We start from the raw sequence: 26,143 nt of genomic DNA, 5'->3' as shown, positions 1-26,143 counted from the left end.
CTCTCTGCTGACATCTCTGTCCATTTTAGGAACTGTCCAGAGCAGCATTTGTTTTCTATGGGGATTTTCTCCTACTTTGGACAGTTCTTAAAATGGACAGAGATGTCAGCAGAGAGCTCTGTGTTCCAAAAAGAAAATAATTTCCTCTGTAGTATTCAGCAGCTAATAAGTACTGGAAGGATTAAGATTTTTTTTTTTTAATAGAAGTAATTTACACATCTGTTAAACTTTCTGGCTCCAGTTGATTTAAAAAAAACAAAAACGTTTTCCACCCCTTTAGTAATGGAGCAGTCTCTGGACAGTTCTTAAAATGGACAGAGATGTCAGCAGAGAGCACTGTGCTCGTGATGTCAGCAGAGAGCTCTGTGTTCCAAAAAGAAAATAATTTCCTCTGTAGGATTCATAAGTACTGGAAGGATTAAGATTTTTTAATAGAAGTAATTTACAAATCTGCTTAACTAAAAAAAAAAAAAAAATGTTTTCAGGGGAGTAACCCTTTAATGGCCTGAATGTAGTCAACCGGTGACTATGTTTTAACCACTTCCTGCACATAGACGTTTATTTCTTAAAAATACAGCAGGCAGCTCTTTAGAAGTAAATGCATACATGCAGGAAATGGCCCATAGTGACTAGTTGACTGTGTTCAGGCTGGTAAAGTTAAAGGGGTTCTCCACTGCCCCAGCGTTTGGAACATTTAGTTCCAAAAGCTGGGTGCGGGGTCGTGACATCACGGCCACACCCCCCTTGTTACATCACCCCACGCTCCCCTCAACGCAAGTCTATGGGAGGGGGCGTACGCCCCCTCCCATAGACTTGCATTGAGGGGGCGTGGCCGTGACATCACAACCGCGCACTTAACTTTCAGAACTAAATGTTCCGAAATCTGGGGCAGTGGAGAACCCCTTTAATGGTGTCATTGCCAGTATGGAGGGGCATATATTGGCATCACATTTTTGATGTATGATGATGTCATGATGTAAAAACACCCTTAAAGGGTTTAAAAAAAAGGTTCAGGAAGGAAGTGATTTATAAGGCACAATCTATCGTATCGTAAATTAGCTTGGAACCAATTTCCAGCAGATTTGATTGGTTAATCCAGAGTAAGTGACTGTAATCCTGCCTTGAATCCTGGTACCAGTTGATTTAAAAAAAAAAAAAAAAAAGAAAAGTTTTCCACCGGAGTACCCCTTTTAAATAGTGTAATACATATGGCATAATGGGCTGGATGGGGATCACCACTAAATCTAACTCTGGACTCTGTATGCCGTCTTCTAATAGTTGCAGCATACGGCTCTGTTCACATCTAGTATTTCACTTCCTTAGGCGGTATACATCAGGAGTGTTTCCAAACATATACATCTGACAGCATTGTATAGGCATACAGTGGCAGATGTTGGAGAACAATGTATGCAGTGCAGTTTACATTTTTTTACTGTATCCCTTTGTAAAGGAAAGAGTAGTAGACAATTGTTTCCTACACACTGAAAACATTTTGATGTGTAACAGCCCAGCCTAGTAAAAAAATTACAATCTTTTGGAATATAGTAGGAGCATGGGGGGACTATAGATACTTGGATGTGGAGTCCCTAGTCCTTGACCATCATCATTCTTTTTCTTCCTTTTTTATTTAAAGTGTACCTGTGATTAACAAAACATTTTTATATAATGTAGAAAATAACATTATATGAATATTTGTAACATAAAATTGTTAAAAAAAAATGTGTATGTTTTTGTCCCTGCAGCTATTGCCTGTGTGTCTCTGTGAAGAGACAAAATACAGGAAGTGTTGGTGGGCAAGCAGGGCTCTGTACACTGAGGTACAAGCAGGACCCTGTGCACTGAGGACAAGCAGGGCTCTGTGCACTGAGGACAAGCAGGGCTCTGTGCACTGACTACAAGCAGGGCTCTGTGCACTGAGGACAAGCAGGGCTCTGTGCACTGAGGACAAGCAGGGCTCTGTGCACTGACTACAAGCAGGGCTCTGTGCACTGAGGACAAGCAGGGCTCTGTGCACTGAGGACAAGCAGGGCTCTGTGCACTGAGGACAAGCAGGGCTCTGTGCACTGAGGACAAGCAGGGCTCTGTGCACTGAGGACAAGCAGGGCCCTGTGCACTGAGGACAAGCAGGGCCCTGTGCACTGAGGACAAGCAGGGCCCTGTGCACTGAGGACAAGCAGGGCCCTGTGCACTGAGGACAAGCAGGGCCCTGTGCACTGAGGACAAGCAGGGCCCTGTGCACTGAGGACAAGCAGGGCCCTGTGCACTGAGGACAAGCAGGGCCCTGTGCACTGAGGACAAGCAGGGCCCTGTGCACTGAGGACAAGCAGGGCCCTGTGCACTGAGGACAAGCAGGGCCCTGTGCACTGAGGACAAGCAGGGCCCTGTGCACTGAGGACAAGCAGGGCCCTGTGCACTGAGGACAAGCAGGGCCCTGTGCACTGAGGACAAGCAGGGCCCTGTGCACTGAGGACAAGCAGGGCCCTGTGCACTGAGGACAAGCAGGGCCCTGTGCACTGAGGACAAGCAGGGCCCTGTGCACTGAGGACAAGCAGGGCCCTGTGCACTGAGGACAAGCAGGGCCCTGTGCACTGAGGACAAGCAGGGCCCTGTGCACTGAGGACAAGCAGGGCCCTGTGCACTGAGGACAAGCAGGGCCCTGTGCACTGAGGACAAGCAGGGCCCTGTGCACTGAGGACAAGCAGGGCCCTGTGCACTGAGGACAAGCAGGGCCCTGTGCACTGAGGACAAGCAGGGCCCTGTGCACTGAGGACAAGCAGGGCCCTGTGCACTGAGGACAAGCAGGGCCCTGTGCACTGAGGACAAGCAGGGCCCTGTGCACTGAGGGACAAGCAGGGCCCTGTGCACTGAGGTACAAGCAGGACCCTGTACACTGAGGACAAGCAGGGCCCTGTGCACTGAGGCTCTGTGACACACTCCCCGCTCACACAGCAGGATGATTGACAAGCCTGGAGCCTGCACAGAGCCCTGCTTGTCCACCCACACTTACTGTATTTAGTCTTCTCACAGAAACAGGCAATAGCTGCAAGGACAGCATTTTTTTAATCAAAAATATACACATTTGTAACTAATGTATATTACAAATATACATATAATAGTATTATCTACATCATATAAAAAGTACAAAATGAGACGGAATGAAGACCCGGCGACTCACCACTACTTATCAACGCGTGGACTTTGATTCAAGAAGCAGTTCATGACGGGAAATGGAGAAGATGGAGGCAGGGGGTACAGGTGGAACAGTGCGGTTTGGTGCCGGACAGGCACTTCTTCAAGCCACACAGACATTCACTCCACCTATGCACCTAACTAATAAGCCAGGAGTGGGGAGGGGGCGGGACCTCGTACGAAGTGAATACAACAAAGACATACGATAATACATTGAAAAATATTACAGAAAGACACTCAATCTTGTCTGTCATTGAGACCGGCCGGTCCCAAGGGATTGAGCTTGATAATCCGGCGGGATTCTTTTTGCAGTAATATGCGATGTCTATCTCCTCTTTGTTTCGGGATTTTCACGGTTTCTAGTCTGGCAAATCTGATACAACGGCCATTGCTCCTGTGGATCTCCTGCATATGGGATATAAGTCTAGGAGCCCCGTGTCCTGCACAAGGGAACGGAGGTGCTCTCTTACTCTAATATAGAGATTTCTAAAAGAGTCCACAGGGGCAAATGAGGGCATATACAACATATGTTGTGTGACGGGTGATCAAATAAGGGATCACCTGTTCATGACCACCTATGACTGTAACTACTATTAATATTCAGGGAGCAGAAGGAACAATGGCCACATGGTTTGTTTCCTTTGGGGCTGATCGAGTTAACCAGTTTTCTCTGTAATCTTTAATCTATCCCCAAAAGTGATGTTCTTCCTATAAGCTATGATGGCGGTTTTGATAGTTTGATTCATGTTGGAATTAGAAAAGGAAAACATTAAGCGATTATTATTTGTAATAGATTTTACTTGTTTGCGGTGAGAGGAGATTACTACAATCCGCCTTCTTAGCTTCATGAAAGGCTCTGTCCACCACGTCATTGGGGAAACCCCTATCTTTAAATCTAGCTTTTAATTTTTCAGCCTGTTCTAAATAGTAAATTTCGTTGCTGTTGTTACCTTTGAGTCTTAAAAAACTGAGAATAAGGGATACTGTTTTTACATTGCGTAGGGTGGGAGCTGACGAATTAAAAAACAGATTTAAAGATAGAGGTTACCCCAATGACGTGGTGGACAGAGCCTTTCATAAAGCTAAGAAGGTGGATTGTAGTAATCTCCTCTCACCGCAAACAAGTAAAATCTATTACAAATAATAATCACCTGATGTTTTCCTTTTCTAATTCCAACATGAATCAAACTATCAAAACCGCCATCTTTAAAAGTTGGTTTGTTCTGGAATCAGATCCTGACCTGAAGTACCTAGTAACCTCCAAACCTATCATAGCTTATAGGAAGAACATCACTTTGGGGATAGATTAAAAATGGCACATTCTTGTGCTGACAATAGAGAAAACTGGTTAACCCGATCAGCCCCAAAAGGCAACAGACCATGTGGCCATTGTTCCTTCTGCTCCCTGAATAATAATAGTAGTTACAGTCATAGGTGGTCATGAACAGGTGATCCCTTATTTGATCACCCGTCACACAACATGTTATATATGCCCTCATTTGCTCCTGTGGACTCTTTTACATAGGGAAAACAAAAATAAATCTTCAAGTAAGTAAGAGAGCACCTCCGTTCCCTTGTTACGGGACACGGGGCTTCTAGATTATTATCCCATATGCAGGATGCCGGATTAGAAGCTGTGAAAGTCCCGAAACGGGGAGGAGAAACTGGCACAAAACTGCGCTGTTCCACCTGTACCCCCTGCCTCCATCTTCTCCCTTCCCCGTCATGGACCGTGTCATGATGTGCTTCTTGGATTAAAGTCCACACATTGATCAGCAGTGGTGAGTCGCCGGGTTTTTATTCCGTCTCATTTTGTACCTATTGTGGTTATGCTAAACTCAGAGCACCGCCTGGTTATCTAGTGGGGATCCGGACTGCATGCCTCTAGTCTTACCTGGTTACTAGGCCTCTAGTGGGAATAGTAGTGCCGGATTAGAATCACTCTATCACATTGTTTATCATATAAAAAGTTTTTGGCTAACGACAGGTACACTTTAAAGAGGAAACGAGGACATGTGGCCATAACGAGAAGAAAGTGAAATGAAACACATTTTTAAAGATATGACCTCCAGTTCCAAAGATATAAGGGTACAAGGTTTGTCTGACAATTCAGGGAATCAGTCAGATGTGCAACATACGCACGGAGTTTTGCAACAGTTGGAGACACGATTTGAAAACACTGCTACAAACCCTCATGTCTTGGGAATAGGAGTGGATAACAAGAAACTGTAAAAACGTGTGTGATCAGGGCACTGTGACGACCCGTCTTGGGGATTAGCTCTGGGATCGTCCTGGACCACGCCACAGGATGTGTTTCTTCTCAATAAACCAGCAAACAAACGCTTATAATGCAAATCTGGCACCTTGGCAGTTTTATTAGAACGGTTGCAGGGACAAAAATAAACAAAAAGCAGGAACAAAACAAAATCCTAGACCTTCTGGTCACTGACTAAACAGATCAGCTTGTCCTGACTAACAACCGCTGAGCTTCCCTCAGCAGGTTAAACATATGTCCCCTGCAACCTTCTACTCACACTTCATGTCACTCTCTTTGAGCCACTCATAGCTCGGGCTGTGTACTCCTCAGCAGGCTCTGTCTCTCCCCTACAGCCCACATGCTGTCTCCTAGGAAGAGCCCAGATTAGACTGACTCTCCATCTTATATACACCTCCCTTCCCTCCTGCCTCATCACTTAAGAAGCAGGTGAGAGCTTCTGCAGGGTGAGCCAAGGAAATACACCCTTTCCTTGCCACACTGCCACAGCACCGTAAGCTATTTAAAGGGATACTCCAGTGGAAAACTTTTTTTTTTATTTTTTTCCATCGACTGATGCCAGAAAGTTAAAAAGATTTGTAAATTACTTCTATTAAAAAATCTTAATCCTTCCAGTACTTATTAGCTGATGAATACTACAGAGGAAATTATTTTCTTTTTGTAACACAGAGCTCTCTGCTGACATCACGAGCACAGTAGTGCTCTCTGCTGACATCTCTGTCCATTTTAAGAACTGTCCAGAGTCGGTGAAAATCCCCATAGCAAGCATATGCTGCTCTGGACAGTTCCTAAAATGGACAGAGATGTCAGCAGAGAGCACTGTGCAGGTGATGTCAGCAGAGAGCTCTGTGTTCCAAAAAGAAAAAGAATTTCCTCTGTAGTATTCAGCAGCTAATAAGTACTGGAAGGATTAAAGGGGTATTCCAGACCAAAACTTTTTTTTATATATCAACTGGCTCCGGAAAATTAAACAGATTTGTGAATTACTTCTATTAAAAAATCTTAATCCTTCGAATAGTTATTAGCTTCTGAAGTTTTCTGTCTAACTGCTCACATCCCGGGAGCTGTGCATGATGGGAGAATATCCCCATAGGAACTGCACAGCTCCCGGGATGTGAGTCATCAGAGAGCAGTTAGACAGAAAACAACAGCTCAACTTCAGAAGCTGATAACTATTGGAAGGATTAAGATTTTTTAATAGAAGTAATTTACAAATCTGTTTAACTTTCTGGGACCAGTTGATTGAAAATAAATAAATAAATAAATAAAAAATAAAAAAAGTTTTCCACCAGAGTACCCCCTTTAAAGATCTTAAAATCTAGTTTTGGTTGGGCTATCCAGTAGATAAACATATGTACTTTACCCTCTGTTTAGGATTCACTTTTGCTAAAGAGAATAATGTAAATCTTTTTCAATAGATTTTTTTGCAAGAATTTAGCATTTTCTGTCTGCCATTTTTGTATTAGGATCATCGCTTGATACTGGACGCCCCTCTAGGAATCATAAGTCGCGTTGAAAAGATTGGCATATCTACTGGTCGCGGAGAGAATTCTCATGGCATTGAAGTTGTGTGCAAGGTAAAAACCCCTTACCATAAAATACATGTTTATGTATCTGGTAAAATTATGTTAGTAATTCTAATATTTTCTTTTCTTTTTTTTCCCCCCAGGACATAAGAAATATGAGATTTGCCTACAAGCACGACGGACGTACTCGAAAAACCGTGTTTGAGAGCCTTGTGGCTTATTCTTTCCCTTTAAATCATGAGCTGGTAGGACTGCTTTGATCATTTCCGAAAACATTTAAATATTTGAATTACTTGAGTGTTTTAAAGGGGTACTCCGCTGATCAGTGTTTGGAACAAACTGTTCCGAACGCTGGAGCTGGTGCCGGGAGCTTGTGATGTCATAGCCCCGCCCCCTCATGATGTCAAACCCCACCTCCTTAATGCAAGTCTATGGGAGGGGGTGTGATGACTGTCACGCCCCTCCCATAGATTTTAATTGAGGGGCGGGGCAAGCGCAACATCATGAGGGGGGGGGGCTATGATGTCAAAAGCTCCCGACTCCAGCGTTCGGAACAGTTTGTTCCAAACACTGAGCAGCGGAGTACCCCTTTAAAGACTCCAAGCAAGGCGTCTAATGTAAGGCTGCTTTCCTGATCGCTTTATGCATAGTGTTCAATGCTGCCTACTACTTAAAGGGGTTATCCAGGAAAAAACTTTTTTTTATATATCAACTGGCTCCAGAAAGTTAAACAGATTTGTAAATTACTTCTATTAATAAATCTTAATCCTTTGAGTACTTATGAGCTTCTGAAGTTAAGGTTGTTCTTTTCTGTCTAAATACTCTCTGATGACACCTGTCTCGGGAAACACCCAGTTTAGAAGCAAATTCCCATAGCAAACCTCTTCTAAACAGGGCGTTTCCCGAGACAGGTGTCAGCAGAGAGGATTTAGACAGAAAAGAACAACCTTAACTTCAGAAGCTCATAAGTACTGAAAGGATTACGATTTTTTTAATAGAAGTAATTTACAAATCTGTTTAACTTTCTGGAGCCAGTTTATATATATAAAAAAGTTTTTGCCTGAAATACCCTTTTAAGTCCTGGCAGTCATGTGATCAGGAGGTAGCTGAAGGATCCAGTATAGCATCTCTCCTGTAGCTGGGAATAATATGTCACAGCCAGTTACAGAAGAAATCAGCAGTATAAAAATAAAAAAATGTAATGTTAAAATGTTCCCCAAAGGTTTCTTAAGATCTTATAGGTGGTACAAGATGTAAAATAGTAAATAAAGATAAAATAAAGAACAAATAATGTTACTGATGACCCAAACTGCTCTAGTATCCCCCCACCCAGATGACCCAAAACTTTTACCCCTAAAATCACAAAAAAATACTAAAATAAACTAGATTTCGGGAAGGGTCACACTTGCTGTATTTTGATGCTGCGTATTTGCTGCTGCATATTTTCCTACCCATTGAAGTGAATAGGTAGCTAAATCAGTTGCAGAAAATACACAGCAAAATATGGCACATGGGACCCTACCCTAAAGGAGCATTTGAGTTAAATTAATTTCCCTCCTGTTCACAGGATGAGGGGATAAGAGTGACACTGCAGGGGGGTCTGACCCCACTCCACTAAACCCTACCCCCCCCCCCCCCTTCCCTTCCCTGCCCTGTGTTAAGTGGGGATTCTGTTGTCCCATTGACATGACAGAATTTCTGCTGCGGAAACTGCGTGAAAATAAAAAAAACAGTCTTTAATTTTGTGGAATTCCGGTGCAGAATCCCATTGAACTCAATGGGGCTTTAAATTTCTGCAGAAATTTGTGTTTTGAACACAGAGAAATTCTCCAGAAATTCTGCAAAGATTCTACAGGAAGCTTTGCAGAACGGAATTGTAGAATTTCCATTGTGTGAACATAGCCTAAGACTTTTTATGTCTATATCAATGAAAAAAGAATGTAATAAAAACCTTGTTTTATTAATATGTAATTTACTGATGATACGTTCCTTTTCAAGACATACCTTAGACTTTAATCTATACCTGTATTTTTTGCAGCCACTCTTTGCCTTCGAATATAAAGAAACATTCTCTGAAAATGGCTGGAAAGTTTATGACCCCATTGCAGAATACAAAAGACAGGTATGTAGTGCAGTTATCATTGCTTTAATCTACATATATTCTGTAGATCTCAGACATGAAATAACTAGTAACATTTTCTAACTTATAGGGGTACTCTGGTGGAAAACATTTTTTTTTAAATCAACTGGCGCCAGAAAGTGAAACAGATTTGTAAATGACTTCTATTAAAAAATCTTTACCCTTCCAGTACTTTTTAGCAGCTGTATGATACAGAGGAATTTCTTTTTTGTCTTGTCCACAGTGCTCTCTACTGACACCTCTGTCCGTGTCAGGAACTGTCCAGTGTAGCATAGGTTTGCAATGGGGATTTTCTCCTGCTCTGGACAGTTCCTGATACATAAAAATGTACAAAAAATGTTTTCCACCGGAGTACCCCTTTAAAGCCTACCTGTTCTATCACAGAAAAAAATATAATGCTTATATATGCTACTGACTAGGTCATGCAGATGCTTTACATGTATTTTTTTTATGTGCTTAGCTTCTGTATTTGGCTCACTAATCCATCGGTTCTGCTGCTCACTCATTCTGACATCCACTGCTCAGGACGGGGCGTGTCCGAGGCAAACATTGAGCCTGCCCTCACTCACCATGTATTCACTTCCTCCCTGTGTCTGCTGTGCTGTGCGGTGTCCCTTCATCCAATCACTACAGGCTGCTCTGTAACCCCCTTATAGACAGGAGTCTGATAGACAGGACAGGAGTGAGCACAGAGGGGTGCTAGTCCCGCCCTCACTTCCTGGACTTTGTCCCAGCCTGTGCTTTAGCTGGGACAAAGATGATGCTGCAGCCAGACAGGATTATGTACTGGATGATATGGGGACCCCTAGTGGTCTTTTTTTTATAAGCCATAATTTCAATAAGGAGATAACATTTTTATTAAGTATATTAGGAAAGTTAATGTTTTGCCAAAATGTACAAAATATAAAGAGTTATTGATTCTGACAGTGTCAATTTAATATAATTAATTTTTATTTTGTATTTCATGAGTACAATTATTATAATATTTTTTCCTTTTGTTGCAGGGTGTGCCCAATGAAAGTTGGAGAATTTCACGACTAAACGATCGGTACGAGCTATGTGATAGCTATCCGGCAACTCTAGTGGTTCCAGTGAATATGTCAGATGATGAGCTACGAAGGGTGGCTGCGTTTAGAGCCAAAGATCGAATCCCTGTGTGTGGATAAGTACAGAATCTCTTTATTTGAAAGGATCTGCCACTATTTGGTTTTGTTATTCCTTCTATACAAATCAGCATTGACTAGGGATTTGTTTTATCTAGAAAAAGTACCGTAATTTTCGCCGTATAAGACGCACTTTTTCTTTTTGGGGGGAAAAAGTCGGTGCGTCTTATACGGCAAATACACACCTATAGCGGCGGTCCCTGCAGCCATCAATGGCCGGGACCCGCGGCTAATACAGGACCTCACAGATCGCGGTGATGCCCTGTATTAACCCTTCAGACGCGGTGATCAAAGCTGACCCCCGCGTCTGAAGGGAAAGTGACACTAACCCGGCTTTTCATTCGGGCTGTTCGGGACCGCCGCGATTTCACTGTGGCGGTCCTGAACAGCCCGACTGAATAGCCGGGTTAGTGCTTACAGGACGCCGGGAGGGACCTTACCTGCCTCCTCGGTGTCTTCTCCGTTCAGGGATCCCCTGTATGGCCGGCGCTCTCTACTTCCTCGTCATCACGTCGTCACGTACGTGCGTCGGCGTGCGTAACGACGTGATGGCGGCGACGGAGAGCGAGGATACCCGGCCGGCAGCAAAGACGTTCCGGAGCGACGGGGACACGGCGACAGCGATGGAGCGACATCCAGGGCTGCGGTGACGGGTCCGGAGCGGCGGGGACATGTGAGTATTACCTCCTATGCAGTGGTCTTCAGTCTGCGGACCTCCAGATGTTGCAAAACTACAACTCCCAGCATGCCCAGACAGCCAACGGCTGTCCGGGCATGCTGGGAGTTGTAGTTTTGCAACATCTGGAGGTCCGCAGGTTGAAGACCACTATTGGGTTCAAAATCTTTATTTTTTTAGATTTTGCACCTATAAATAGGGTGCGTCTTATACGCCGGTGCATCCTATAGGATGAAAAATACGGTAGTTTGGCGTTGGAAGTGCTCCTTTTCCTGGAGAGGTCTAGTATGGCACTTGTAGGGCTCCAAGGACTGTATCCAGTTCATATAAGAAGTCCACTAATTACAGTCCAAGTAGACCACCAGTGTCCCCTCCAGGAATTAGAGCACATGAAAAGCTACTTTTTCTAGACAAAATGAGATAGTAGCAAATCAATGAGATTTGGAATCATTTTCCATACTGTAAATCCACTCATCTCTAATCCTTTAGTTTTCTTACCATTGGTCGCATGGAGAGTGTATATAACCAAAAATCAATGTGTTAAAAAATGTATTTAAAGGGGTATTCCAGCAAAAACATCTTATCCCCTATCCAAAGGATAGGGGTTAAGATGTCTGATAGTAGGGGGCCCGCTGCTGAGACCCACCGCGATCTCCCCGCAGCACCCACATTCTATGCTGGTGCTGAATCTCCAGTTTCAAAAACCTCTGCGTTTCCGGGACAGGGGACCTGCTGTCACGCCACACCCCCTCCATTCATGTCTATGGGAGGGGGCGTGACGGTCGTCACGCCTCCTCCCATAGACATGAATAGGGGGGGGGGGTGTGACAGCAGGTCCCCAGTCCCGGAAACGCGGGGGGTCTCAGCAGCGGGCCCCCCCGCGATCAGACATCTTATCCCCTATCCTTTGGATAAGGGATAAAATGTTTTTGCTGGAATACCCCTTTAAAGCCACTTGACATATTACTGTATCAGGTGACCCTTGTCGCAGAGCTTTGTTAATAAAGTTTCCTTTACAATTAGGTTTTATCTTGGATTCATCCGGAGACTCAGGCCACTATTGTACGGTGCAGCCAGCCCATGCCGGGAGTCAATGGGAAAAGGTGTAAGGAGGATGAGAAGTATCTACAGTCCATCATGGATGCCAACGCACAATCCCACAAGATATTTATTTTCGATGCAAGGCCTAGTGCTAATGCTATAGCAAGTAAGGTAGGTCTTGTTTGAACATGGTTTAAAGATGTTCAGTTCATCAGGGATTTCTAACCTTCATTCCTGATGGCTTTGACTCCTATACAGGGGTGTAATGATTTGAACTCACAGCATCGTAGATTCTTGTTATGGTATTAGTTTGGGTCATTGAAGACCATGGTCACTTGGGAAAAGCATTTGTTTAAGGGGTTATCCAGTAAAAGAAAAATAGAGCTAAACTCTTCCAAAAGCCGCACCACATCTGTCCATGGGTTGTGTGTTAATACAACTTTGCTCCATTCACTTCAATAGAACTGAGCTGCAAAACCACACATGACCTGAAGATAAATGTGCTGCAGTTTTTTGAAGAAATAAGCTCTGTTTTTCTAATGTTGGATGGTGATAAAACACTACATAGGTATTTATTAAATTCTGATGAAAATTTTTTCTAGTCCTTACTTGGATTTCTGTATGTGCATTACAATTAATCTGTCGACATTCATGTAACTCGGCTGCTCTCGGGTAATAGGGAAACATCCACTTTTAACTGTATTTTCTGTAGAAGTAGGGAAAATACTATAATTCCAAAGCAGCTCAGGTAGGTAAACATTTATTTGTGAAGATATTCAGCATTTCTTAAAAACACTTCACCAGGCATAGGCGGGTGCCAGCAGGAATCAAAATCTCGATCCAGTGTTAGGCTGCATTCACACCACGATTTTTACATACGGGTGCCGGATCCGGCTGGGGGAGGGGAAAACCAGGCGCTCCCGTACCCCAGCCGGATCAGCCTGTGACTGCATTTACTTTAATGAGCCGACCGATGTCAAACGGTGACTCCGTTCGGATCAGTTTTGACCCGTATCAAGTTTTGGACCGGACCTAAAACTGTAGGCAATCGCATACGGGTCAAAACTGAGCCGACCGGAGTCACTGTTTGACATCGGTTGGCTCATTAAAGTAAATGGAGTCACGTGCTGATCCGGCTGGGGTACGGGAGCGCCTGCTTTTCCCCTCCCCCAGCCGGATCCGTCACCCGTATGTACAAAACGTGGTGTGAATGCAGCCTTATATAAACGGAAAGGATCCGCAGCACCAATGGAATCCACTCAAAAAGTTGTATTGTGTAATTAAATCATTACCAGTGCGATCTTACATTGCTTGATAAAGGTTCTGAGAGCTGAACTGTTGCACTGGGCATTGATGAAGTAACTATGTTTTTTATGATATAAGATGACCCACCGTCTCTTCTGACATATCTGCTGTTGTAGATACTTTTCTCTGGACGCCAACTAAATCCTTCCATTAGCTGACAGCAAGCAGGTCTTTGCAATGGTAAAAAATTAAACATTAAAGTATATTAGAAAATTACAGAAATTGTCATCTTACATTTAATAATGAAGATGCTTTGTAACACGAACAAGCTTTTGAATTAATTTTTTATTCGTCATTTTGAGCTTAGAATGTACAAAAAAATCTGTTTGTTTGCAGTCAAAAGGCGGAGGATTTGAGAGCGAGGACGCCTATCAGAATGCAGAGTTGGTCTTCTTAGAAATCCACAATATTCACGTCATGAGGGAGTCTCTAAGAAAGCTGAAGGAGATCTCATATCCCATCATTCAGGAGTCACACTGGCTGTCAAACCTGGAGTCCACTCACTGGCTAGAACACATTAAGGTTGGTGTTATTATAGATAGAAATGGCCTTTTCTGAGGTCTTCAATAAGTTTTCACTTGAAAACACCTTAGAGTTGGCCACACACCTTCAAAAGTTGTCAGACATAAGGCTCCTTCGGCTGACGGCTATTCTTCTCCTCCTATGTATATGCACACTCAGCTCAGCCAATTGTGCATATGTTCTCAATGTGGAGAGGAAAATACACCTCTTATCTTCCTTTTAAACAAATTAATCAGGGAAGAAATTCAAACACGAGTTAGCACATTCCATGATAGTTGTCCCTTCCACCAAAATTCATGGGCTCTGCCAACTTTGCTGTTTATATGTTTGGCATTAGACAATAGTCAAGATGTTTGGCAATAGACAAACTAAGGGTTGGGTGTCCTGTACCCAACCAAACTCTCAGTTCCTCCCCTCAACCCTATTAGTTATTCAGAAAACATTGCAATCAATTCAATACATCTTTCTGCTTTTTGATTTGTTTTTTTGTTTAAACGAAAACCATCATCCTGATCACCCACACTAAACCCAATACATTGGGTTATAGCGTGGGTGACCCGAAGTCCAAAGAGGAGTCACTTACCTAATTCGGTAACGTTGTTCCTCTGATACGGTCTTCAGAAGTTCCATTGCTCAATTCACTTAATTGTGCACAGGAGGCGGGGCCCCGCTGGCTGGCCGTCCCTGGCACTGTCTGTCTTCTTCTTCTGCTGGCTCCTTAATTTGAATAGTCATCTTCTGTGATTCCACGTCCCAGTGACGTGGATTCGCCGGTCATGTGAGCGCTCCGTTCTGTAGCTGCGCAGACGAACTATACAGCTCTCCCATAAATAATGACGTGAGAGCTGTGCTTGCAGACAGCACTCTGCTAACTTAGCAGCGCACATGTGCTCCAGCAACAGTACGGAGCGCTCACGTGACCCGCAACTCCACCTCACTGGGACGTGGAGTCGCAAAAGAGGATTATTCATATTGAAGGGCCGGCAGTAGAAGAAGACTGACAGCGCCTGGGACGGCCAGCCGGTGGGGCCCCGCCTCCTGCGAAAAATTAAGTGAAATGAGCAACGGAACTTCTGAAGGCCGTATCAGAGGAACAACTTTACTGAACTTAGTAAGTGATCCCTCTTTGTACTACTTGTCACCCATGCTATAACCCAATGTGGGAGATCAGGGTGACAGATTTCCTTAAAGGGGTACTCTGCTGCTAAGTGTTTGGAACAAACTGTTCCGAACGCTGGAGCCGGGAGCTCGTGTTGTCATAGCCCCACCCCCTCATGACTTCACGCTCTGCCACCTCAATGCAAGTCTATGGGAGGGGGCGTGATGGCTGTCACGCCCCCTCCTGTAGACTTGCATTTAGGGGGCGGGGTTTGACTTCACGAGGGGGCGGGGCTATGACATCACAAGCTCTGGCACCAGCTCCAGCGTTCAGAACAGTTTGTTCCAAACGCTGAGCAGCAGAGTACCCCTTTAAAGGAAATCTGTATGAATCCCCATGCAGTGAGCCCCCTAGTGGCAGGGACAGACAGGATGTTTTTCTTACTCTCATGTCTAAAGCATTTTGGACTGTCTTCTAGTGCATTCTTTCTAGTGCTCTGAGAATTGCTGACAAACTGGAATCGGGGAAGACATCAGTAGTCGTTCACTGCAGCGATGGATGGGACCGCACTCCACAGCTCACCTCATTGGCTATGCTCATGCTCGATGGCTATTATCGGACCATACGAGGGTTTGAAGTGCTGGTGGAGAAGGAATGGCTGAGCTTCGGGCATAAATTCTTCCTTGTGAGTAATAAATATGAAATAATAATAAAAATCATCATTATTATAAACATTTTGTTTATCCTCCATCATTATTATTATTATTATTATTTTATTATTATTATAATTGTCAGAGAGGAACATTTTGCTTATCCTCCATCATTATTATTATTTTATTATTATTATTATTATAATTGTCGGATAGTAACATTTTGCTTATCCTCCATCATTATTATTTTATTATTATTATTATTATTTTATTATTATTATAATTGTCAGATAGGAAAATTTTGCTTATCCTCCATCATTATTATTATTATTTTATTACATTTATTATTATTATAATTGTCGGAGAGGAACATTTTGCTTATCCTCCATCATTATTATTATTTTATTATTATTATAATTGTCAGATAGGAAAATTTTGCTTCTCCTCCATCATTATTATCTTATTACATTTATTGTTATTATTATAATTGTCGGAGAGGAACATTTTGCTTATCCTCCACCCTATTTTCTAAATCCTCATTGCTGTATACTGTGTATTAAATATTGTATGTTTAGATATCTTGTATACCAGTAACAAACAAACAGAGTATATATACCCTCTCATATAAAATAACAATTTTATTGAAAATTCATTAAAGGGGTACTCCAATGAAAAACTCTTTATTTTTTTAATTTTATTTTAAATCAACTGGTGCCAGAAAGTTAAACAGATTTGTAAATTACTTCTATTAAAAAATATTAATCCTTCCAGTACTTATTAGCTGCTGAATACTACAGAGGAAATTCTTTTCTTTTTGGAACACAGAGCTCTCTGGTGAATCATGACCACAGTGCTCTCTGCTGACATCTCTGTCCATTTTAACAACTGTCCAGAGTAGGAGAAAATCCCCATAGCAAATATATGCTGCTCTGGTCAGTTCCTAAAATGGACAGAGATGTCAGCAGAGAGCACTGTGCTCGTGATTCAGCAGAGAGCTCTGTGTTCCAAAAAGAAAAGAATTTCCTCTGTAGTATTCAGCAGCTAATAAGTACTGGAAGGATTAAGATTTTTTAATAGAAGTAATTTACAAATCTGTTTAACTTTCTGGCACCAGTTGATTTAAAAAAAAAAAAAAAAAAAAAAGTTTTCCACCGAGTACCCCTTTAAAATACAGAAGCAATAATTGTGAATATAGCATGCATGATTATGATATTTGGTAATAACTATCCATAATACAAATAAAGTGCACTCATGTTTAGATATCTGCAGTATGTTAGGGAAGTCTTACAATGTTCTGATTTGCTTTTTACATCCGTTTGTCTCATTTTAGAGGATCGGACATGGTAGCAGGACTCACCCAGATGCAGACAGATCCCCAGTGTTCCTGCAGTTTATTGACTGTGTTTGGCAAATGACAAGACAGGTAATATATGACGTCCGCGTCTTAGATAATGTTCACACAGGGGGGATAGGCTGCGGATTTTCTACTGCAGATTTATGGCAGAAAAATCTGCAGCATATTACAGTTATCATTCATCATCCACATGGTGAAGAGAACGGCATGAATGGTAATTGATGTTGCCAATTCCCTTCACAAATGTTGTGGATTTTTACCATTGACCTCAAAAAGGAAGTCGAAATCTTCAGTAACTCCTGCAACGAAAGATATTGTTGCAGAATTAGCTGCGGAAAATCCACACCTGCAGTTTTGCAGCCCATTTATTTTGATCTTTAATACCTTAAATGGTAAATCCGCACTAAATGCCACTGATTGGTGTGTATTTGCCGATGTGGTTTTACTCGGGTAGACACCGCAGATAATTCCAACCACAAATTCAGACAATTTTTGCTGCATTTCCATCCCAAATGGTCATACCCCTAAGCTTGACATATAGAAAACACATTGATTGGCAAAAATCCTTCCTGTACTTATTAGCTGCTGAATACTACAGAGGAAATTCTTTTCTTTTTGGAATGCTCTCTGATGACATCACGAGCACAGTTCTCTCTGCTGACGTTATAATAATAATAATAATAACGCTTTCTTTATTGTTGTCCTTAGTGGGATTTGAACCCAAGTCCCCAGCACTGCAAGGCAGCAGTGCTAACCACTGAGCCACCATGCTGCCCTTAGCATACATCTGCTATGCATGGTTCCTAAAATGGACAGAGATGTCAGCAGAGAGCACTGTGCTTGTGATGTCATCAGTGTTCCAAAAAGAAAGGAATTTCCTCTGTAGCATTCAGCAGCTAATAAGTACTGGAAGGATTAAGATTTTTTAATAGAAGTAACTTACAAATATGTTTAACTTTCTGCCACCAGTTGATTTAAAAGAAAAAAGGTTTTCACTGGAGTACCCCTTTAAATGAGAACTCAGGGATGAAACAACTTATCCCCTATCCTAAGGATAGGGGATAAGTGTTAGATAGCGGGGGTCCGACTGCTGGTATTACACTGTAATGAATTTAAAGGAGAATGCCGGGATGGAACAACTTATCCCCTATACTAAGGATAGGGGATAAGTGTCAGATAGCAGGGGGTCCGACCTCTGGTATTACACTGTATTGAATTTAAAGGAGAACTCCGGGATGTAACAACTTATCTCCTATACTAAGGATAGGGGATAGGTGTTAGATCGCGGGGGGTCCGACCGCGATAGCAGTCTCCCCCAGCCCCCCGCGATCTGACACTTATCCCCTATTCTTAGTATAGGGGATAAGTTGTTACATCCCGGGATTCTCCTTTAAATTCAATACAGTGTAATACCAGAGGTCGGACCCCCTGCTATCTGACACTTATCCCCTATCCTTAGTAAAGAAGATAAGTTGTTAAAGGGGTACTCCGGTGGAAAACTTTTTTTTTTTTTTTAACTCAACTGGTGCCAGAAAGTTAAACAGATTTGTAAATGACTTCTATAAAAAAAAAATCTTAATCCTTCCAGTACTTATTAGCGGCTGTATACTACAGAGGAAATGCTTTTTCTTTTTGTATTTCTCTTCTATCACGACCACAGTGCTCTCTGCTGACCTCTGCTGTCCATTTTAGGAACAGGAGAAAATCCCCATAGCAAACATATGCTGCTTTGGACAGTTCCTAAAATGGACAGCAGAGGTCAGCAGAGAGAACTGTTCACGTGACAGAAAAGAAATCCAAAAAGAAAAGCATTTCCTCTGTAGTAAACAGTCGCTAATAAGTACTGGAAGGATTAATAGAAGTCATTTACAAATCTGTTTAACTTTCTGGCACCAGTTGATTTAAATAAAATAAAAAATAAAAAAGGTTTCCACAGGAGTACCCCTTTAAATCCTGGAGTTTTTCTTTAAATTCATTACAGTGTAATACCATTTGTCGGACCCCCTGCGATCTGACACTTATCCTCTATGCTTAGTATAGGGGATAAGTTGTTACATCCCGGAGTTCTCCTTTAAATTCAATACGGTGTAATACCATGCAGTGATGGTTACATTTTGTCGTCTCTCTCCTGATATGATGCATCTTTCCTTCCTGTTCTCAGTTCCCTCACGCCTTCGAGTTTAATGAGCATTTCCTCCTGACTATTCTGGATCATCTTTACAGTTGTCTGTTTGGAACATTTCTCTGTGACAGCGAACAACAGAGAGTAGAAGAGGTGAGATCGTATCTGTGGTTGGTGTAGATCCATTACTTGGGCAGAACCGCTATAACCAGTCCGGTGGTGGAACCAGCATTCTTAAAGTGTACCTGTCATATCACAGAAAGAAAATAATGCTTCTATATGTTACTCACTAGGTCATGCAGATGCTTTACATGTCTTTTTTTATGTGTCTAGCTTCTGTTTTTGGACCACTGTTCTGCTGCTCACTCATTCTGACATCCACTGCTCAGAAACGGGAGTAAATCGCCCTTGCTCACCATGCATTCACTTCCTCCCTGAGTCTGCTGTGCTGTGTCACTTCATCCAATCACTGCAGGCTGCTCTGTAACCCCTCCTCTCTGTTTTCATGCTGCAGTCTGATAGGACAGGAGTGAGCACAGAGGAGTACTAGTCCTGCCCTCCCTTCCTAGACTTTGTCCCGTCTGTGCTTCAGCTGGGACAAACATGAGGCTGCAGCCGGGCAGCATTATGTTCTGGATGGTATAGGGACCCCTAGTGGTCGTTTTTTTTATAAGCCATGATTTCTATAAAAAGGAAATACAAATATCTTATGAAGTATATTAGAAAGATTATTGTTTTGCCAATATGTACAACATATAAAAAGTTTTTGAATCTGACAGTGCCCATTTAAGGAGTATTACGGAGTTAGAAAAACATAGGGGGAGATTTATCAAAACATATGCAGAGGAAACGTTGCTGAGTTGCCCATAGCAACCGATCAGATCGCTTCTTATATTTTTCACAGGCCTCTTTAAAAATGAAAGAAGAGATCTGATTGGTTGCTATGGGCAACTGCACCACTCTTCCTCTGCACAGGTTTTAATCTCCCCCATAGCTTTTTTCACACTTGTCCATGGCATATGTCTAGTATTGCAGCAAAAGAACAAAATGTTATAAACCTTGACTAATTTATTGGAAAGGTAAAACTAACATATTGCAGTGATATTTGTATTCAGCAACATAACAAAATGCAAAAAAATGTGGTTGGGTCTGAAGACTTTCCAAATATTTTTCGTAGTTAGTGCCAAATGCCCTAAATGTAGGAGTTGTGCCCGCTCCATCCAGAGCATGTCTCAGCTGTATATTACCAATTTCACTCTGGTTCAGTGTTTCCTAACCAGAGCGCCTCCAGCTATTGCAAAACTACAACTCCCAGCATGCCCGGCCCGGACAGCTGGAGGTACCCTGGTTAGGGAACATTTCTCTGGTGCAAGAGGCGGGACGGACAATAACTCAGATTTCAACATTTTAAGGGGTACTCCGCCCCTTGACATCTTATCCCCTTTCCAAAGGATAGGGGATGAGATGTCTGATCGCAGGGGTCCCACACTTTGGACTCCCACTACCTCTGCGCAGCACCCGACGTTCATTTAGAAAGCTGGGTGCCTATGGACTTACATTGAGGTAGCGTGGCGTGACATCACGAGGGGCGTGGCCATGATGTCACAACCCCCGCTGGAGCAGGCAGCGGGGTCGTGACGTCATGGCCACTCCCCTCGTGATGTCATGCCACCTCAATGCAAGCGGAGTACCCCTTTAACCCCTCATATACACAGGATATGGGATAACTACCTGATTGATGGGGGTCCAACCACTGGGACCCCACCAGTCCTACTCGTCCAATGCCAAGCAGAGTAATCAGCTCAGTAAACAAGCGCTGGTTTTGCATTTTCAGCAGTTCTGTTCATCATTTGTTCCACTTCATGCTTCTTTATCTAGACTGTTCCACAAGAGTCTGTATCCCTGTGGTCCTATATAAACAGCCAACTAGAAGACTTCACCAATCCTTTCTATGTGGATTACTCCGACCACGTCCTGTATCCCGTCACCAGCACTAGACATCTGCAGTTGTGGACTGGATATTACATAAGGTGGAATCCAAGATCTAAATCGCAGGTATTTATTCTTCTTCTCCATCACATCCTTTATACGTTCACACGAGCGGATCCACGGTGTATATTACGCTGCGGATGTTCCGCTGAAGGACCGCTGTATGGTGCCTTTACATGTGCCTGCTCAGAGCAGCAATACCCTGCTATGAGCAGACACACTGAAGCAATGTGCGAGTCATTGCGCATGCGCGGTGTACTCGCACACATTGCGGACGCTCCCCCTGCTCTTTGAGCTAGGCTGAGAGCTGCCACGATGTGCGAGTATACTGGGACTCGCACATCTCAGTGTGTCTGCTCGTAGCGGCGTATTGCCACTCCGAGCAGGCACATGTAAAGGCAGCATACAGAGGTCCTTCAGCGGTGGATCTGCAGCGTAATTTACGCTGTGGATACGCTCGTGTGAACGTACCCTAACTGTATACATTTATCCTGTTGGCTAAGGTCGGGATTTAGATGGGTAGCCATTAAAAAATAATGCACCTCACTACTCACTACGCAGCGGATGGGGGTATTACACACATGTATTGTATTGTATTCATTGATTTGTTCCGTTTCCTCCAGGAAACCATCAATAGCCGCTGCAAGGATTTACTTGCCAAACGTGCAGAGCTGCAGAAGAAACTAGAAGAGCTTCAGCAAGAGATGAGCAACCGCTCGCTGTCCTCGGAGAGGGGAGGCTCAGTGGCGTCCGTCACCCAGACAGTTGTTTAATACCAATATGGTAGTCACTGGGAGGAATATCTCAAGTCTTACACAAGGTTGGGAGCATAAATTGAAGGTTTTGATAAGAGGCTGGGGTACATTGGTTTTTGTTCTATTTATAGCAGATTAACACAGGCATTGTTACACAGCACTACTAATGTCTATAGCAGTGTTTCCCAACCAGGGTGCCTCCAGCTGTTGCAAAACTACAACTCCCAGCATGCCCGGACAGCCTCTGGCTGTCCGGGCATGCTGGGAGTTGTAGTTTCGCAACAGCTGGAGGCACCCTGGTTGGGAAACACTGGTCTATAGGTTGTGTCTGGTATTACAGCTCAGTTTAATCTATAGAAATCCCTTTAAAGGGGTACTCCGGCGCTTAGACATCTTATCCGAACAGCTGAGCGGAGCCGTGACGTCACAATGCTCCGGCCCCCGTGATTAGAGATGAGCGAACTTACAGTAAATTTGATTCGTCACGAACTTCTCGGCTCAGCAGTTGATGACTTTTCCTGCGTAAATTAGTTCAGCCTTCAGGTGCTCCGGTGGGCTGGAAAAGGTGGATACAGTCCTAGGAAAGAGTCTCCTAGGACTGTATCCACCTTTTCCAGCCCACTGGAGCACCAAAAAGCTGAACTAATTTATGCAGGAAAAGTCATCAACTGCCGAGCCGAGAAGTTCGTGACGAATCGAATTTATTGTAAGTTCGCTCATCTCTACCCGTGATCGCCAGTAATCAGACCCGGAGCACACGTGCTCCGGGAACTGATTTTAACGGGTTACTGCGTGCAAGATCACGGGGGTCCCCATCGGCGGTACCCCCGCGATCAGGCATCTTATCCCCTATCCTTTGGATTGGGGATAAGATGTCTAAGCGCCGGAGAACCCTTACATGATGCCAGGACCCACAGTGTCCAGCAGAACCTTCGCCTCCGCCGGCTTGTCTTCTTCCCATGTTGCATTCTGGTGCCATGTCTTCCCCAGGCAGCTGACACACATGCACTGGGCTGTCTACATGATGGAAAAGACAATGTGATTCATCAGACCAGGTCATCTACTTCCATTGCTCCAGGGTCCACTGGCCCCTTGTGGGCCCTTTAGTGATGGACAGGATTCAACATAGGCACTCTGACCAGTCAGCCCCATACACAGCAGGTCTTATATGACCTGTCACCTTTCTATCATCACAGGATCTTTTTCAGCAATTTGCTTTACAGCAGCTCTTCTGTGGGAACAGACCAGACAGTTTAGCCTCCACTCCTCACACATTAAAGGGTTACACCACTGGCCAGCGTTCGGAACATTTAATTCCGAATGCTGTGTGCGCGCTGCAGGGGTCGGCATTGAGGGGGCGTGATGTCACGTCACAAGTGGGCGTGGCCGTCCGCTGCAGCGCACACACACAGCATTCGGAACTAAATGTATAATATATAAATGGCCAGTGGAGTACCCCTTTAATAAGCCTTGAACTCCCATTAACTTGTCTGATTCACCAGTTGACCTTCTTTAGAGCATTTTAGGTAGATACTGATCACTACATACTGAGAAAACCACACAAGACCTGACATTTTGGAGTTGCTCTGACCCAGTCTATCCATCACAATCACTAAGATCATTACATTTTGCCAATTTTTTCCCCCACTTTTAACACATCAGCCCTTGACATGTGCCATTATACATTGGTTATATACATTGTGGGGGGATTTAACAAGACTGGCATCTTCCAGGTGGAATGCCCCACCAGCGCACGGGTACTCACCTCTACTAAAATCTGTGCCTGTGCGGCCTTACTGAAATCTCCACCAGCTCTTATTATCAAGGGTTAACCATAGTAAATTTAGCGTGTGTGTGTGTGGGGAATCCATCCCCTCTGCCGCATGCCCCACCCCCTCTGCCGCATGCCCCACCCAGAGAATGGGTGGGGTGCGGGTGGTAAATGTGCATAATTTTTGCACAAAATTTATGCGATTTTTTGTTTTTGTTTTTCACCAGGTAAATTTCCCCTTTTAGTCTTTTACTCCAGTTACTTCTAGACATGAGCGAACTTACAGTAAATTTGATTCGTCACGAACTTCTCGGCTCGGCAGTTGATGACTTTTCCTGCATAAATTAGTTCAGCTTTCAGGTGCTCCCGTGGGCTGGAAAAGGTGGATACAGTCCTAGGAGACTCTTTCCTAGGACTGTATCCACCTTTTCCAGCCCACCGGAGCACCGGAAAGCTGAACTAATTTATGCAGGAAAAGACATCAACTGCCGAGCCGAGAAGTTCGTGACGAATCGAATTTACTGTAAGTTCGCTCATCTTTAGTTACTTCCACAGCAGATAATTTACATTTTTTATTTTATTTTTATTTTAGTAGTTTATACTTTTTGTTTAGTGTCCCAGGATGATGATGATGATGATGATGAAATTGTAGGGAGATATTATATAAAAGAAACTATATGCATTTATATAAAGCTGACCTATAATACCAGACATGGCCCATGGTGATGAATGGAAGCAAACACCATATATCAGTGTTTCCCAACCAGGGTGCCTCCAGCTGTTGCAAAACAACTCCCAGCATGCCCGGACAGCCTTCGGCTGTCCGGGCATGCTGGGAGTTGTAGTTTTACAACAGCTGGAGGCACATTGGTTAGAGAAGACTGCAATAGATAGATAGTAAGGTGTTGTATTAACCATTGTTAGTCTGCTATGATGACGTTCAGTTACCATAATGGAGAATGACGATACCAGTAATTCGGGAAGTATTGATGTCGGTCATTTTATTGCACTGAGTAACTGGGGTGTAGCAACGCCAATATTGCACACTTACAGTAGATAATCCTAAAAAATTACCAAAATGATGATGTCCCCTGCCTGTACCCCAGTGCATTTATTTTAAACAAGGTTATTCAGGATTAGAAAACCAGTGGTGCTGTTTTTCGGTGAAAGCAGTCATGCTTTTCTACTCCTGGATAACCCCTTATGTCCAGATCACCGGCCTGACTAGGTCGTGAGAAGCTTTGGGGTATAGTGACACGTATAGTATCCTGTGCAGGATTTGAAGCTGTGTTCAGGCATTGAGTTTACATCAAAATCCGCAGGTTCAAATCCTGCGCATCAAATCTGTGCAGGATACTATATGTGTGAATTTACCCTTAGGGTAGGGACATATGCATCGCATCCGCAGCGTATTTCATGTTGCGGATGCACCGATGCCAGTCACAAGAGCGAGCTCCCTTAAGTGTGTCACTATTCAGGGCAAGCGGATGGCCCGGCCCACTGGGCATATGCCTGATGGCCAGTCCGGTCCTGCTCCCTGCTGTGGCCAGGTAGCTCTGTGTCCACTCATATCCACTCAAATCCACCACTACAAGCGTTAGCATTATAGCTACCTGAATAAACCTGACTCTTCTGGTCCTGGTAAGTGCCGTCCAAACCCATTCATCCTTTGAAAGTCCTCTCTTGACTACACCACTACAAGCGGACAGACTTACCTGACCACAGCACGGAGCGCGCTCTTGCGACTACTGATGACTCATCCGCAGCATGAAATACGCTGCGGATGCGCTCCGTGTGACCCTACCCTTAGAGTGAATTCCCACACACCGAATCCAGGATTGCGGATTTTATAACTCCAATAACTTTTATAACTCCAAATACACCTTAAAAAAAAAATCTGGATTGATAACCCTGTGTTATGCCTAGTGCAGTGTCCGAGGGGTGGAGCATGGCACCAGTCTGCGTAGAACTCCGCCCCCTGAGATTTTTGCATTAGACATACACGGCTCTGCAGAGTCGTCACTGTGCCTTAGCTGTGTTACTTGAGTTTTATAAACTAATGCAATGACTATACTAATACCCCAATAACCAAAGAAGGCGTTCTCTCATACAACTTATTTATTATACCGTACGGTCACAATGAGATCTTATGTCCGCACCAAGCCCAAATACAGAGGGTCCGAAGAGCGGTAAAAAGATGTGACTGCTGCTGCCTTACGTTATTTATTGTGCCTTACCTACTACATCTAGTGGTAAAACAGTATTGAAAGAATGGATAGCAAGTGTGCATAACTTTATAACAAAATTTTAGCTTCATTGTAACCTATACAGACATACTGAGGGTACCCAGTCTTTATTGGATTTAGCTTAGGTGGGTTGAAGCATGAAGGGTTCCCCCTTCCAAAAATAAGCCTGTGTCTTGTTTAAAGGGGTATTCCGGGCAAAAACATCTTATCCCCTATCCAAAGGATAGGGGATAAGATGTCTGATCGCGGGGGTCCCCGCGATCTCCCTGCAGCACCTGCATTCTATGTGGGGCTGTGTCTCTAGTTTCGGAAACCTCTGG

At 43.6% G+C, this 26,143-nt stretch overlaps 1 protein-coding gene across 3 annotated transcripts in view; it reads left to right on the top strand.

Moving 5' to 3' along the window:
- Positions 1 to 22,000, top strand: part of MTMR2 (myotubularin related protein 2) — a 58,605-nt gene extending 36,605 nt beyond the window's left edge. For all 3 annotated transcript variants that reach the window (XM_056561519.1, XM_056561520.1, XM_056561518.1), the window contains exons 5-15: positions 6,931 to 7,041; positions 7,134 to 7,235; positions 9,029 to 9,112; positions 10,135 to 10,284; positions 11,993 to 12,181; positions 13,652 to 13,837; positions 15,415 to 15,621; positions 16,917 to 17,009; positions 19,102 to 19,215; positions 20,941 to 21,117; positions 21,675 to 22,000. In XM_056561519.1, the coding sequence (XP_056417494.1) occupies positions 6,931 to 7,041; positions 7,134 to 7,235; positions 9,029 to 9,112; positions 10,135 to 10,284; positions 11,993 to 12,181; positions 13,652 to 13,837; positions 15,415 to 15,621; positions 16,917 to 17,009; positions 19,102 to 19,215; positions 20,941 to 21,117; positions 21,675 to 21,824 (1,563 nt within the window). In that variant the 3' untranslated portion in view covers positions 21,825 to 22,000. The remainder of the gene's footprint in view (positions 1 to 6,930; positions 7,042 to 7,133; positions 7,236 to 9,028; positions 9,113 to 10,134; positions 10,285 to 11,992; positions 12,182 to 13,651; positions 13,838 to 15,414; positions 15,622 to 16,916; positions 17,010 to 19,101; positions 19,216 to 20,940; positions 21,118 to 21,674) is intronic.
- Positions 22,001 to 26,143: the final 4,143 nt, after the last annotated feature.

This window comes from Hyla sarda, chromosome 2, assembly GCF_029499605.1.
Source record: "Hyla sarda isolate aHylSar1 chromosome 2, aHylSar1.hap1, whole genome shotgun sequence".
NCBI lineage: Eukaryota > Metazoa > Chordata > Amphibia > Anura > Hylidae > Hyla > Hyla sarda.
This window is presented reverse-complemented; position numbering and strand designations above follow the sequence as displayed.